This window comes from Sinocyclocheilus anshuiensis, unplaced genomic scaffold, assembly GCF_001515605.1.
Source record: "Sinocyclocheilus anshuiensis isolate Anshui unplaced genomic scaffold, SAMN03320099.WGS_v1.1 scaffold200, whole genome shotgun sequence".
In the NCBI taxonomy this organism is placed as follows: Eukaryota; Metazoa; Chordata; class Actinopteri; order Cypriniformes; family Cyprinidae; genus Sinocyclocheilus; species Sinocyclocheilus anshuiensis.
Genome location: NW_015558595.1, coordinates 179309 through 192362, shown reverse-complemented (window position 1 = coordinate 192362; position 13054 = coordinate 179309). Strand labels below are relative to the sequence as shown.

The 13054-nt window shown below is 39.5% G+C and overlaps 1 protein-coding gene across 1 annotated transcript in view; it reads right to left on the bottom strand.

The window, feature by feature from the left end:
- Positions 1 to 13054, bottom strand: part of magi2a (membrane associated guanylate kinase, WW and PDZ domain containing 2a) — a 229420-nt gene that overhangs the window by 57323 nt on the left and 159043 nt on the right. The window contains exons 9-10 of the mRNA XM_016475753.1: positions 9657 to 9839; positions 2702 to 3319 (exon numbers count right to left, since the gene is read on the bottom strand). Of these exons, the coding sequence (XP_016331239.1) occupies positions 2702 to 3319; positions 9657 to 9839 (801 nt within the window). The remainder of the gene's footprint in view (positions 1 to 2701; positions 3320 to 9656; positions 9840 to 13054) is intronic.

Here is a 13054-nt window from a genome sequence, read left to right as displayed (position 1 = left end):
ATCCAGGGCATAATTTAATAAGTCCTTCAGCGCGGAGTCATTGTAGCCCAGCCCCTCTGCCGCATTCCTGAACTCCATGGCAAACTCCCTCAGCTCGGTCCCTCGTTGACGGAGGGAGCTCAGGGTCTCCAGCTGGAGCATGCGCTGGTAGAGGGGGCTGGAGAGAGTAGAGACCGGTAGGCGGTGTAAACCCATTCTCCGCTGAGTCCCCATGTTGGCTGATCCGTTCTGTCACGGTGCGTGCGGGGAGATGAAGCGAGGACTCAATTGCAGGAGAAATGGTTATTTATTTTAATAATAAAAATGAAACAAAAAACAAACTCAAACCACCCCGAGGGGGAAAAACAGACAGGCAGGCTCAAAACTGCACTCCATGCAGACATATAACACACACAATGAGAAATGACGGATCAGCACAGGATGACAGACACAAGGAGAATAAATAGGAACCAAACGAGGAGGCTAACGAGGGAGACACAGGTGGAGCAACTTAAACTATAACGAGGTAACAAGATGGGAGGGGCAAGACAATAGACAGGAGAGAGCACATGGCAACAGACAAACACAACACAAGCCATGTGCTCCCAGAACACAGTCATCTGGTGGCCCTCCTGGGCACACCCGCTGAAGACTGTGACAAGTAGGAGATTACTCTGTATTTAATCCTATGATGCATTTAGGAATGTGTAATATTACTTAATTGCTTTGAACAAATGTTGTAATTTTGCTACAGTGCTGGTTAAGAGTTCTATCTTTTCCCTCTCTGTTCTGAATCTTTAATCTATTTATTCTCTTGCTTTCCTTCTCCCTTTCTCTCTGGGTTATAACAGACACTCTGATTGCTACGAGTCATAAATCACACTGGCTCAAGCTGCTTTTAAAAAAGGCTTATATGTTCTCAGTCAAGGTGTCAGTTAGAGCTAAAGCCATTGAAGGTTTTTTTTTTGTATTCAATACTAAAATGTATCAAATTAGCTGCTTTTCTACAGTATAGACTGGTGCATGTGGATTGGCTTTTACTGTCTTTTCATTTCCTAACATGAATGACAATAAATCTCGGCCTAAAACCACAGGCCTAAAAAAATAATACGGTGAGTGCTTCCAACTGCAATTAGAGATCAAATTATATGCTTTGCTCTGACATGGTGGACAGGCTGTATGCACACCCCAGATTCCTGAGTACTAAAACAGACAAAACAGGCTATAGAACTGAAAAAAAATTATGTGTCATAGAATTAAATTGAATTAGTCTACTAAATATGCTCAGAGATAGTCACCTAAATTTGGTTTCAATATTCTGCTTCTTCCATTTTCTCACAAATGTGTTTTTTCACCGATCAACCAGTATCACTGTGATACATTACATTAATATGTCAAATACTTAATATGAATACAGACAAATCTGTATTCACTTGAATGAATGAATACATCAATACTACCGGATGGTTTCAAACACATTTTCAGCTCAGCTGAAAGAAAGAATAAAAAAATTATACTTAAAATAATAAAACTATATAAAACTATATATAACCCACCAGTGTCTGTATGACCTTGCTAATCTCAAAATAATGAAAATAAATATCAAAATAAGACCTTCAGATTGAGGGATGACTTTGATTCTGACGGATTTAATAAAAATAATCATACATCTGTCAGTCTCACAAAAGTAGGGACACATCTGTGAAAACTAAAAGAACAAGTATAATTCTAAAATGAATCTTATGTCAGGACATATGATAGCGTTTTCTTATGCAAAAATTTTTGAAATCTAAACTTTAATATATAATTTTAGCATATATTTGAAGTATTGACTTACGGTATTGTATTAAGGGCAGTTGGTTTTGTGAAAAAAAATAAAAATAAAATATTATACGTTATTATAATAAAATAAAGGAACAAATAAAAGAACATTCCAGTAATTGGGGAGAATCTAAAAATCTAGAATCTAAAATCATTCTCGGGTGAGAAACAAGTTATCACCAGCAGTAATCAACAGCACTGTAAAATAATCAGCATTGATTCACTGCCCCTTGAGAGCTAGACACTGAACCAGCAAACCATAATTTGTATGTGAGACAGTGTAGGTGTCTGGGACACGGTGTACGTGAGTGTAGGAAGTGCTTGTTTGCTGGAAAGCACATCACTGCGAAATGCCACGTGTGAAGCTTTAAATAGCTGTTTGGCATCAGTTTTGGGAACAATTTTGATTTCAGCATAACTTTAAAGACTCAGTGAAGCCAATGAAATGGCTTGATGACTGCTGTTTTCTTTCCTAGATTGGAGGTGGGACGTATCCAAGGGGTCAATAGCCAGTAGACTTTTGCCTTTGGTCTGTTTCACTGAGGTGAGGTTACATTGGCAAAATTTAGGCAACATTTTGTGGGCAAACAAAAATCCTATTTCTATTGTCAATAACACAGTAATGCATAAAGCTCACCAAAGTCACTTTCAAACCAAGCAGCTTTCTGTTGGTTAGTGCTGCAAATTTGCGTGACCATTTGAAACATGAGCGAAATCTGCATGGGGCACTTTTTCGCACAGTGAAGGTTCTTGTTCTTCAGCGTGACTCAGTGCTTTGAGAAAGCCGAGGAGTGAATTATAAAACTGCTAAGAAGGGCAAGATGGACTAATCAACCAAATAAGAGGCCTTTCCATATCCATAAAACACACAAAACCCAAAAACATTCAAAAGTCTCCTTACCTGCCCCTCCTCTCTGCACAACCAACGTGGACTCAGCTCCAACAGGACACTCTTTTAGCAGCTCCACCACCTGTGTGTGTGACAGCGTTAGCGCGGTTTGCTGGTTAATTTCCACAATCAGATCGCCCTCGCACAGCCCCGGGCACCCCTGCGCCTCCAGAATCTGCTTCACCCTCTGTCCTCCATTACTGTCTGCTATGGTGAATCCAAACCCATCCGCCCCTTTCACCATGGTAACTGTTAGCAGCTCTCCTCCGGCCGCCCCTGACGACGCCATTGAGACGCTGTCCTCCAGCAGTCCGGCGTCCAGGTGGGTGTCTCCAGGGTGAGGCTGCACCAACGTTGTTTGGATTGGGTCGATGAAGCGAGCGGTGCGGGAGATGTACTCCATGTAGCTGTCGTAGCTATTCCTTCCGTTGACCAGCAGAGGGCGATCAATTAGACTGAGGGGGGACAGCAAAGTGCTGGCTGCGTCCTCCGGGTCATACGGAAGAGGGTAACCCCTGCAAAGGACGAGTGTTACGCTTTGTCCGATTGGCACCAACTGGAAAAGCTTCACCACATCAGCGTGGGTGGTGCCCAGGACACAGACATCATTAATGTAGACAATCACATCTCCTGGAAAATAATTAGACACAAAGAAAGATATATTAGCATACGCTAACACTAATAGGTATATATTTGGGCCAGAAGCCAAGGCTGTTTCAAAAGGTAGGCATAAACTTAAACATAATTATGCTTCTTTACAAGATAACTCATTCCCAGAAAGCATTGGAATAAGCATAGTGACAAAAATGATCCAAGATGGTGGATGGGTCAAAAAAATGTTGATTCTTGTATTTGTTTCAATTAAGAAAAGTATTGATACAAGTTAATTACAAATAATAATTACAAATAAACTATACACCCATTATTTGTCTGTATTTTTTGTGCTTTTTTTAACTAGAGGAGTCAAATCTCCTGTGTGCTTCACATGAAAAGCACCATTTGTGTGGCTCGCTGCCTGTGTAGAATGTTCCAAATCAATCATTTTGCCTGACGTAAAGAACACTGACAGCAAAATATCTCTAGGTTTTGGAACAGAACTACTGATGGGGAAAATAAATTTTACCCAATAAGAACAGTCTGTCTAATCAGGGTGAAAAACTTTCCCCAATTTGCAACGATTTCAGTCATCCAATATTTATTCATGTCGTCTCCCCTGGCAACTGTGACAATTACAGCGCACCAGTCGAAGGAACAATTTGAGCGACTCAATCCTAAAGTATCGCCATGCTTCCCTGTTGAAAAAACCAGCATATGCTGGTTAGGTATGTTTTGACACTGGGATGCTGGTTTAAGCTGGTCCTTTGCTGGTTTATGCTGGTCCTTTTGCTGGTTTTTGCAGGTTTATGCTGGTCCTTTGCCAGCACATGACCAGCATAAACCAGTTAACATCATGTTCTAAACCTAACTTATAGGCTAAAGTCAAAGTGAACAGCTTTTCATGTTGTGAATTGAAACACAAATATATCTCCTGTATTTTATTCCATTGTTTATGAGGAACAGCTGATTGAAGTTATGCAAATATATAAATTACAGCTAGGAAACACACTCAGGTGTTGAGGTTATTTCAATTGCATGACCATGCTGGTAAGGTATGTTTTGAAGCATGGCAGCTGATTTAAGATGGTTTAAGCTGGTCCTTAGTTGGTCATGATCTGGATTAAGCTGGTTCTGAGCTGGTCCTGAGCAGGAGCTAGTTGCTTAGGACCAGCACATGACCACCTTAAACCAGCTCAACCAGCAGCCATGCTTCAAAACATACCTAACCAGCATATGCTGTTTTTTTCAACAGGGTCAGGACTTACTTGTGATCTTCACTTCCCTTTTATCAGGAAGTTTACCAGTCCTTCCGATATTTGTTCACTCATTCAGTTCAGTTTCACATTCAGTGCCGGAATGTGAAATCGAGCTTGTGTAGTGTTTGTAGTGTTGGGGAAGTCGTGACCTAATGGTTAGAGTGTCGGACTCGTAACCCAAAGGTTTTGCGGGTTCGAATCTCGTACCGGCAGGGATTGTAGTTGGGGGGAGTGAATGTACAGCGCTCTCGCCCACCTTCAATACCACGACTGAAGTGCACTTGAGCAAGGCACTGAACCCCCAACTGCTCCCCGGGTGCCGCAGCAAAAAATGGCTGCCCACTGCTCCGGATGTGTGTTCACGGTGTGTGTGTGTTCACTGCTGTGTGTGTGCACTCTGGATGGGATAAATGCAGAGCACTAATTCCGAGTATGGGTCACCATACTTGGCCACATGTCACTTAACTTTTTTTCACTTTAATGTTTCCGCAGAGTATGTTTCAAGCCTAATAAAAGCTTTGCCCTCCATCTTTGAATGCTGACAAAGAATTAAATATCAGAAATGCAATTATTATGGAAATGAGAAGATGCTCAATATTCCACCAAATGTGGCGCATGTATTTGTGGGATAAATAAGATCACGGGGTCTCACTCAGTGTGTCTGTTGTGCTACTGGTTTCCTAGAGACATTTCATGCAGTGCCATACGTGTCTATCGATAGGCTTGTCCCCTTCTGACTGTTGTGGGTTGTGTGCAGGAATTTTAATTAATCTCAGTAAATACGTTCAACATTTGCCTAGAGCCTCTGGTGTTCCAATCAATAATTTCACATGCTTCCAGAGAGCAAATGATATCGGTGTGACCGGGCTGTATCACACCTAGCTTTATGTCAGCATCAGTCTGAGCCGACGCTCCACAGGGCAAACCAGATCACTGCACTCCTACAAACAAGACATTATCATCCACTTAAAATTCAAACTTCAAAAAATTCAAAATTCGACAGCTCTCATATTATGTTCTACTTTAATATATACTTGTGAATGCTGACACTGGATAATAAGAGTCACTAAAATTGTTTAAATAAACTTCAACAAACTAAGGCTGGGTTATCGCTATCACCTTTTTTGTGACTAGTATGTGAGCATTTAAATAGAGATGTATTAATAGGGTGTCTCATTTAAACATTAATAGAAAAAAATGTGTAATAACACATTGATTCATTTCCATGAACCAGTTCAAATAGTCAGTTTCAATTAATTTAATTCATCACTCAAAGTTGTGCACAGATACTTATTATGTGCTACTTATTGTTTTATTAAAATTAAAATTATCTAATATTTTGTTTCCTGTTAATTTAACAAAAAGCAGTGTGAAAACATGCCTTGAGATTTTTACTAAGATGAAATTGTACTTTCTTTGATTGAACAAATAATTTTCCTTCTACATCATGAAATTCTTCTTCATTTTTGCATTGAACTTTTTACTCAAATTGTTATGCTGCTAAGATTAAACAAAACTAGAAATATTTGAAAATTGCAATATAGAAATATTTTTAATATTAAATTAATTAAACATCTTAACTATTTTTTAAATATCTAAATATATCAATATATAATGCTCTGTCAGATATATATAAGCTGAAAAACAGAACAAAACTATAAGCTCTGTAGCTGAACTACAGTCTTCAAGAGAAAGAGGTGCTGCGTAAAACTAATCATAGCGAGACAACATAAGAAGAGCTCTGGGAACAAACGTCTGAGACATCTTATGTCTGTGCATGCACGGAAACCAAAGGAGCACTGCTCTGTGACTGGCATTCTAAACAAACACAATCAATGCACAATCCTCAAAACATCACTGCTGAGCCACAATAGACATTCTATACAAATGAAGCTCTAAACATCAAATGCAGAGAACCTCCAACAGGCATATGACTTGTGTGCTTCCTGTCCCTCAGCAGCACACTGGTGCACCTGATTCAACTCATTATCTGCTTGTTAAGTTCTTTATGAGAAGAATCGGGCACAGCTGTGAGGGGCAGAGTAAACATCAGTGCCACAGAGGTATCTATAGTGGGCGTGGATGGGCTGGATAGCAGGGCTCTAAGATGCAGGAAGTGAAGCATGTCACGCAGCAAATCCCAGCACTCTGCATAATAGTTATAATTTATCAAGGAAGCACTTAGCCAGCAGGACAGGAGAGAGAGGAATACATGGCATGTTTACATCACATTAATGTTAATTTGTGGATAGGTATTAAACAGTTGTTATGATTATTGTGGTGGTTAGTAGGGGTGTAACGGTACACGTATTCGGATCGAAAATTTCCGAAAACTTTCGGGTTGGTACGCATGTGTACCGAACAAATACAGCATTGTATTAACTACTGCACGAGTGGAACTTAATTGTAAACTTACGGGTTGGTACGCATGTGTACCGAACAAATACAGCATTGTATTAAATACTGCACGAGTGGAACTTAATTGTAAACTTACAGTTATATTGTTACTTTTGATAAGAAACAAAGTCTCATTTTTTCAGGAAATTCTAACAATAAATGCCGTTTTCCCGCTCTTTAATGTGGGGTGACAGATCACTGTATAAACACCTCATTCAAACGACAGGGCGACCTTTTTCAGACAATAAATGCCGTTTTGGCGCTCTTTAATGTGGCGCGACAGATCGCTGTATAAACGCTTCAGTTCTGACGGCAGCACGGAGCGCGAGTGAGCGCGATCATCTCTTCCTCTTTACTACTAGTTTTAATGTGAAATAAACATGAATGAACATCTCATGCCTCATGTAATTGCTCAATCAGTGTTTCGACCGCGGAAAGACGTCAATAAAGCAGCTTGTAAACAAAATGTCACGTAGCATTTTATTTACCTCAGGAAAGTCATGTGTCCACAGCTTAGTTCGCTAGAGAAATGAAGAGCAGAGAAGAGCATTTCCCGAAATATTAGACTTTATAATCATTATATTTTACTTTACCTGTTAGTGATGTCTTAATTATTTAATGTATGTTTAAATAAATCTGTTATGAAATGAGTTATGAGAGGCACTGTGTAAATGAATACATTTCAACAACAAATACAATTTTTATAATTTGGAAGTTAATTTAAAAACTGCATTATGTGCAATTTACATGTTTTGCATACATTTCTTTAAGTTGAGTGTTGATTATTATATTTACAAATAAATAATAATTAAATTTAAGCTTGCGCTCTGTTGTTAATTGTAACCTTATAGTAATGTAAAAGGGCTACCTATAGTTTAGAGCATAAGCTAAGGTAGATTTTTATCCCTAAGGAAATTTGAATTATAATTCAATTTATTTAAAGAAAGAAAAATGTGTTCAATAAACCACTGTTTAATAAAAAAAAGCAATTTTTATGTTTAGTTTTCCCCCTGCCAAATACAATTTTTATAATTTGGAAGTTAATTTAAAAACTGCATTATGTGCAATTTACATGTTTTGCATACATTTCTTTAAGTTGAGTGTTGATTATTATATTTACAAATAAATAATAATTAAATTTAAGCTTGTGCTCTGTTGTTAATTGTAACCTTATAGTAATGTAAAAGGGCTACCTATAGTTTAGAGCATAAGCTAAGGTAGATTTTTATCCCTAAGGAAATTTTAATTATAATTCAATTTATTTAAAGAAAGAAAAATGTGTTCAATAAACCACTGTTTAATAAAAAAAAAACAATTTTTATGTTTAGTTTTCCCCCTGCTGTACCGAAACCGTACTGAACCGTGACATCCAAACCGAGGTACGCACCGAACCGTCATGTTTGTGTACTGTTACACCCCTAGTGGTTAGTGTTGGGAGTAAAATTTTTTAACATGTTACATACTCACAAAATATGAATAAAACTGTATTAATAGTGAGACTTGTCTTAGCAAACATCCCTAATGAACAGAAAAGTAACATTTATTATTTGAAAATGTAAATCTTGTATATGGTGTACTGTACATTCAAAATCAATAAAAATGACCAATAATTATCTTCATGTTAAACTATTTTCCCCCCAAAAATATAACACTAAAACAAAATCAATCATATTAAAATGATCAAAGTCAATTTATGCCTAGATTATAATGTAGAGTATTAAAATAGTTATTTTTAAGGATTACATTTAAGTGAGAATTAGATAACGCCAAAATAAAAAAATAAAAAAATCTCATTCTAGAGTCAATCTGATTGGACTTAAATCTGTGGCGCAGGATGAATAATTAATATTTCAGTCAGTTTTTAACGATTAAAAGCAACATTTCAGAGGAAATTAGCATACAGATTAGCCTCAAAGCTAACACACATGGACTAAAATCAACAAAACTCATATTCTGATTACATAAGGTCTTCAAAAGTAACATTCCCCAACAATAGTGATGGTTGTGTACTGTATGTATGTCCATATGCGAAGGACGTTTGTGTCTGTGTTTGATTTCCTCTCCGAGCTCCCTAATCCAGCAAAATTTAATATTTCACACTGGCGTAGACCTGAAGCTCCTCCACGGCACTGTCTGAGTGCGTGTGTGTGTGACTGCAAAACGGCACAAGTAGGACAAGGAGTCTAAGAGGGAGCATGATGGGTGGAAGAGAGCAGAAAGGAGAGGAAAGGAGCAGAAAAGATAATTTCTACAACTACCAACAACAATAATACAATAAAACGGCATCATGGGAGACGCATTGACTATATTCTGAACTCTGCACTGTGGGTCCCTCTGAATGTACGAGACATTTCAATGCAGATGCATGTGTGTGTGAGTAATGCTGCCGCAGTCACACTCCCACTAGGCTGGACTGGAGTTACAGGGTTCAGAAAGCACCTCTGTGATTAATGGACACGTGCCCTGCTGTGGATGACACACAAAGCCAATAAATACACTGTCCGTAAAAGCTCTTAACCCCTGGATGTCCCTAACGCACTATCAACCAATAAAATGACAGATTCACACCGCAACCTCTACAGTAGTGTGGGCACAAACAGAGATTGAGAAAGACTGACCAGTTGGAAGCTCTGTTTGAGTGAGAATAGCACATTAGAGCTGATCAAATATTGACCTGCTGCAAGTGTGTGTGTGTGTGTGTGTGTGTGTGTGTTTACCTGTAGCCATTTTCCCATCCTGTGCAGCAGGCCCGTCCGGTATGACACTTTTGACCTGTAAGAACTCATCTGGTTCATCACCACCGATGATAGTGAAGCCAAATCCCATGTTGCTTTTCTGTAGGGCTGTAGACAGAAAGCTGCCCTTCAGCTGCGTGGGGTCCCGCGTGAACAGAGGCTTCTCTGCCAGGGTGAAGAAATGCAGAGTTTGAGTTTGTACATGAGTTTGTAATCAAGCAGAAGATATCCAGAAACTAATGGTTATTTTGTAAAAGCCACTCCAAACCCATCAAAAGCAGCAGATCACATCACACTGGGGAATTGTGGGTAGATGGCCAAGCGCTCTGCTTACAGCCAAACATACAAGAGCAGAGTGGGACATGATGGCTTGTTTTTTGCTCAGACCTCACTTTTGGCTCTTTAAACGTACTCCAATGTTACACTCAACAGTGTTTAGCCTCATCCAGGGCCGTCTCTCAAGCCATCCAAGACTTAAGCAAAAAAAAGCCAGGAGAAGAACCGGCACAGGCAGAGCGGTTCTTCTGCTCTCTCAGAGTGGAGAAAGCAGTCTCAAAAACCATTCTGGAGAAGCCGTTTTGCTGAAACCACACACAAGGACCTTTGTACTGAAGAGCTGCTTCTTCGAAACTGAAGAGATGTCTACTTCAGTACACAGTATGGAGTTACAAGATGCCAGCCATAGTCACTCCATCTCACTTTCCTAGTTGAGAGGTTCTTAAGTTTTTTTTTTTTTTTACCACCATCTAGGTCTAGTCCTTTAGCAGTTTCTGCCATGCGTTTGGTAGGGACAATAGCTGGTCCAGATACCCTGCTAAAAGACCAGCATGCATTTCCATGCTGATCCATGTTTGTTTGGTTCTGGTCTAGCTGGTGGACAAGCACCAGCAAAACATCTGGTACAGCTGGTTGACCAAAGCTTCCATGTTGTTAATATACATAATGGGGACGCGCAAAGTTGGCACTTGGCAGGTTGTCTAGATGGTCTTACAGTCAACATAAAATGGCATTCACAAACCATTTTACCTCTTACTTTGTAAACAAAATGAGAGCAGAACTTGATTTTGTCTACCTGGAGCTGATTGGATCTTGAAAAGAGGTGTTACATGCTAAACTAGAGCCATGTGGTTGGAGAGAAGTGTTAGCAGAGATGGTTTTGGGGTACTAACAGTCAGTAAGCATAGATCTGTGTATACAGTAGTGCTTTCAAAATATATGACATAAACCCCAAATTATGAATAGAACATTACAGTAAACTTAATTCTAATAGAATTGCAATCTTAACTTTGTTAAAAGGCAGTGTTAAATATTAAAGCTAACACTGAATGCTAAAGGAAAAAAAATCCAGATAAAAAAATCCAACAAGTCGACCCTCACTAATCAACTAGTTGGATGTTGTTAGTTACTTGGCGACCATCCCCTACTAGATAAGTAACTTTGTGGAATCCATAGGCATATTTATAAACCAGCATCCCAAACATATGATTGCGACCAGTTACACTGGTCTGTTCAGCAGGGTAGGTGGACTCATGAGTATCCTGGAAGCGCAGGCAAAAAGTAAAATACAAATCCAAAAAAAAAACAACAGCCAACGAAAAGTATTCACTGGTTTAGAAACTGAGCGATTATTCCTTAGAGGACTATGCAAAAACAGGCCAGGCAAATACACTCCTGCTGTAGTTCCTCTCTTGCACAAGGGGCCGCCGGTCTAGGGACGTACCATGCAGTCCAAACACACCGGCCCGGTACAGGGGGGCCTCGGACAGGTCAGTGAGACTATGAGAGCGCTCAGGAGCGGGACCCACGTATGCCAGTCTGGCCCTGGGTAAGGTGGCAGAGGAGGGGCTCTCCTCCACTGTTACAGAAAAGAAAAAACCCTCAACTCACACAGGAAATCAAGAAATGTCATTGAAGGATACAAGGTAGGCCTACTATGGACATAGAAGAGTTACATTTCTACAAGAGTTCTTGGGTGATTTTGCCAATCCTTGTTGAACCTGGAACAACATTCCCAACAATCTGATTTTAAAACTAGGTTTAGGGCTAGGCCTAAGGCTGTGGTTGGAGCCTCAATTCACACAGGAAATCGATGAATGGCATTAAAGGATACAAAGTTGGCCTAATATGGACATAAAAGAGTTAGATTTCAATAGGAAATCTATGGTGATTTTGCCAAGTCAAACATTCTTGTTGGTCCTGGAACAATGTTCCTAAAAATCAGATTTTAGGGTTAAGGATAGGCTGAAGCTTCAAAAACATTACTATCCTCTCATTTTCCCTTTGGTTATAGGGGTAGTTCTGGTTAGGGTTGGGTTTAGGAATAGGGTTAGGACCTGTTCCAGGGCAAACAAAGGACATTGAGCCAGGAACTTGGCAAATCCTACTTGGCAAATTGCGGTTGTCACAAGGGTTGATCTACTAATGAAGGACAAAGCTTTTCTGTAGATTAAAGTAGTACACTCTGAATTGGTCTAAATTTAACATCTGAGCATCTGACAGACTGAACATCCAGATTAAGCAAATGCTTTCTCAGTCCTATATGGTCCAGTTATGCTTAAATCTCAAGCTACTGAAACTCTCTTTTGTGGACACAAGATCAGAAACTACACGGCCAACACTATGTGGATACCCCCTTTAAATTAACCACTTTGACTAGGGGTCTAATGACAACAAATGTTAATTCTACAAAATACAGTAACAGTATATAGTAGTTCCAATTTTGTGAAGGGTCTTTTTCTGCTACAGCATGACTATGTATGTCCATATATACATTATTCTCTTATGGCAGAATTTGACTGGCCTGCACAAAGACCAAACCTGATCTTCTATTGAACACCTTTGGGATGAATTGGACCACAGACACTTACTGATGCTATTGTGTCGAAATGGGAGCAAATCCCTACAGACTTGATTCAACATCTAGTGGAAAGCCTTCCCAAAAAGTGAGAGCTGTAAGGGAGGATCAAGTACTTGTTAATGGCTATGACATTAAATGTGTATCAGTCACCTATGTGGTGTTCAGATGCCCACATGTAATACTTTGGCCATATAGTGTAGGTACGTTGGAGGTTTTCAGTACAGCATGCTCTCTCTGAAAGATGGACTGAAAAAAGGCAGAGAATGTTCTTCTTGGTTATGCCATTCTGGCTGAACATGCTCTGCCTCTTACCTTTATGTGGGTAACAGCATGACCATGCTGAATGGATTAACTTAAACAGGAAATATTGCAAGAAATGCTTCTAACCATAATCAGTCCAAGGTCATATTATGAAAGGAGACGCATGCTCAATGGATAACTGAGTCTCAAGAAAACAGGAAGCATTCAGGCTTAGCTCGAATAGACTGTACAGGTAGATTTAGAGGATTAGTTTATGCAAAAA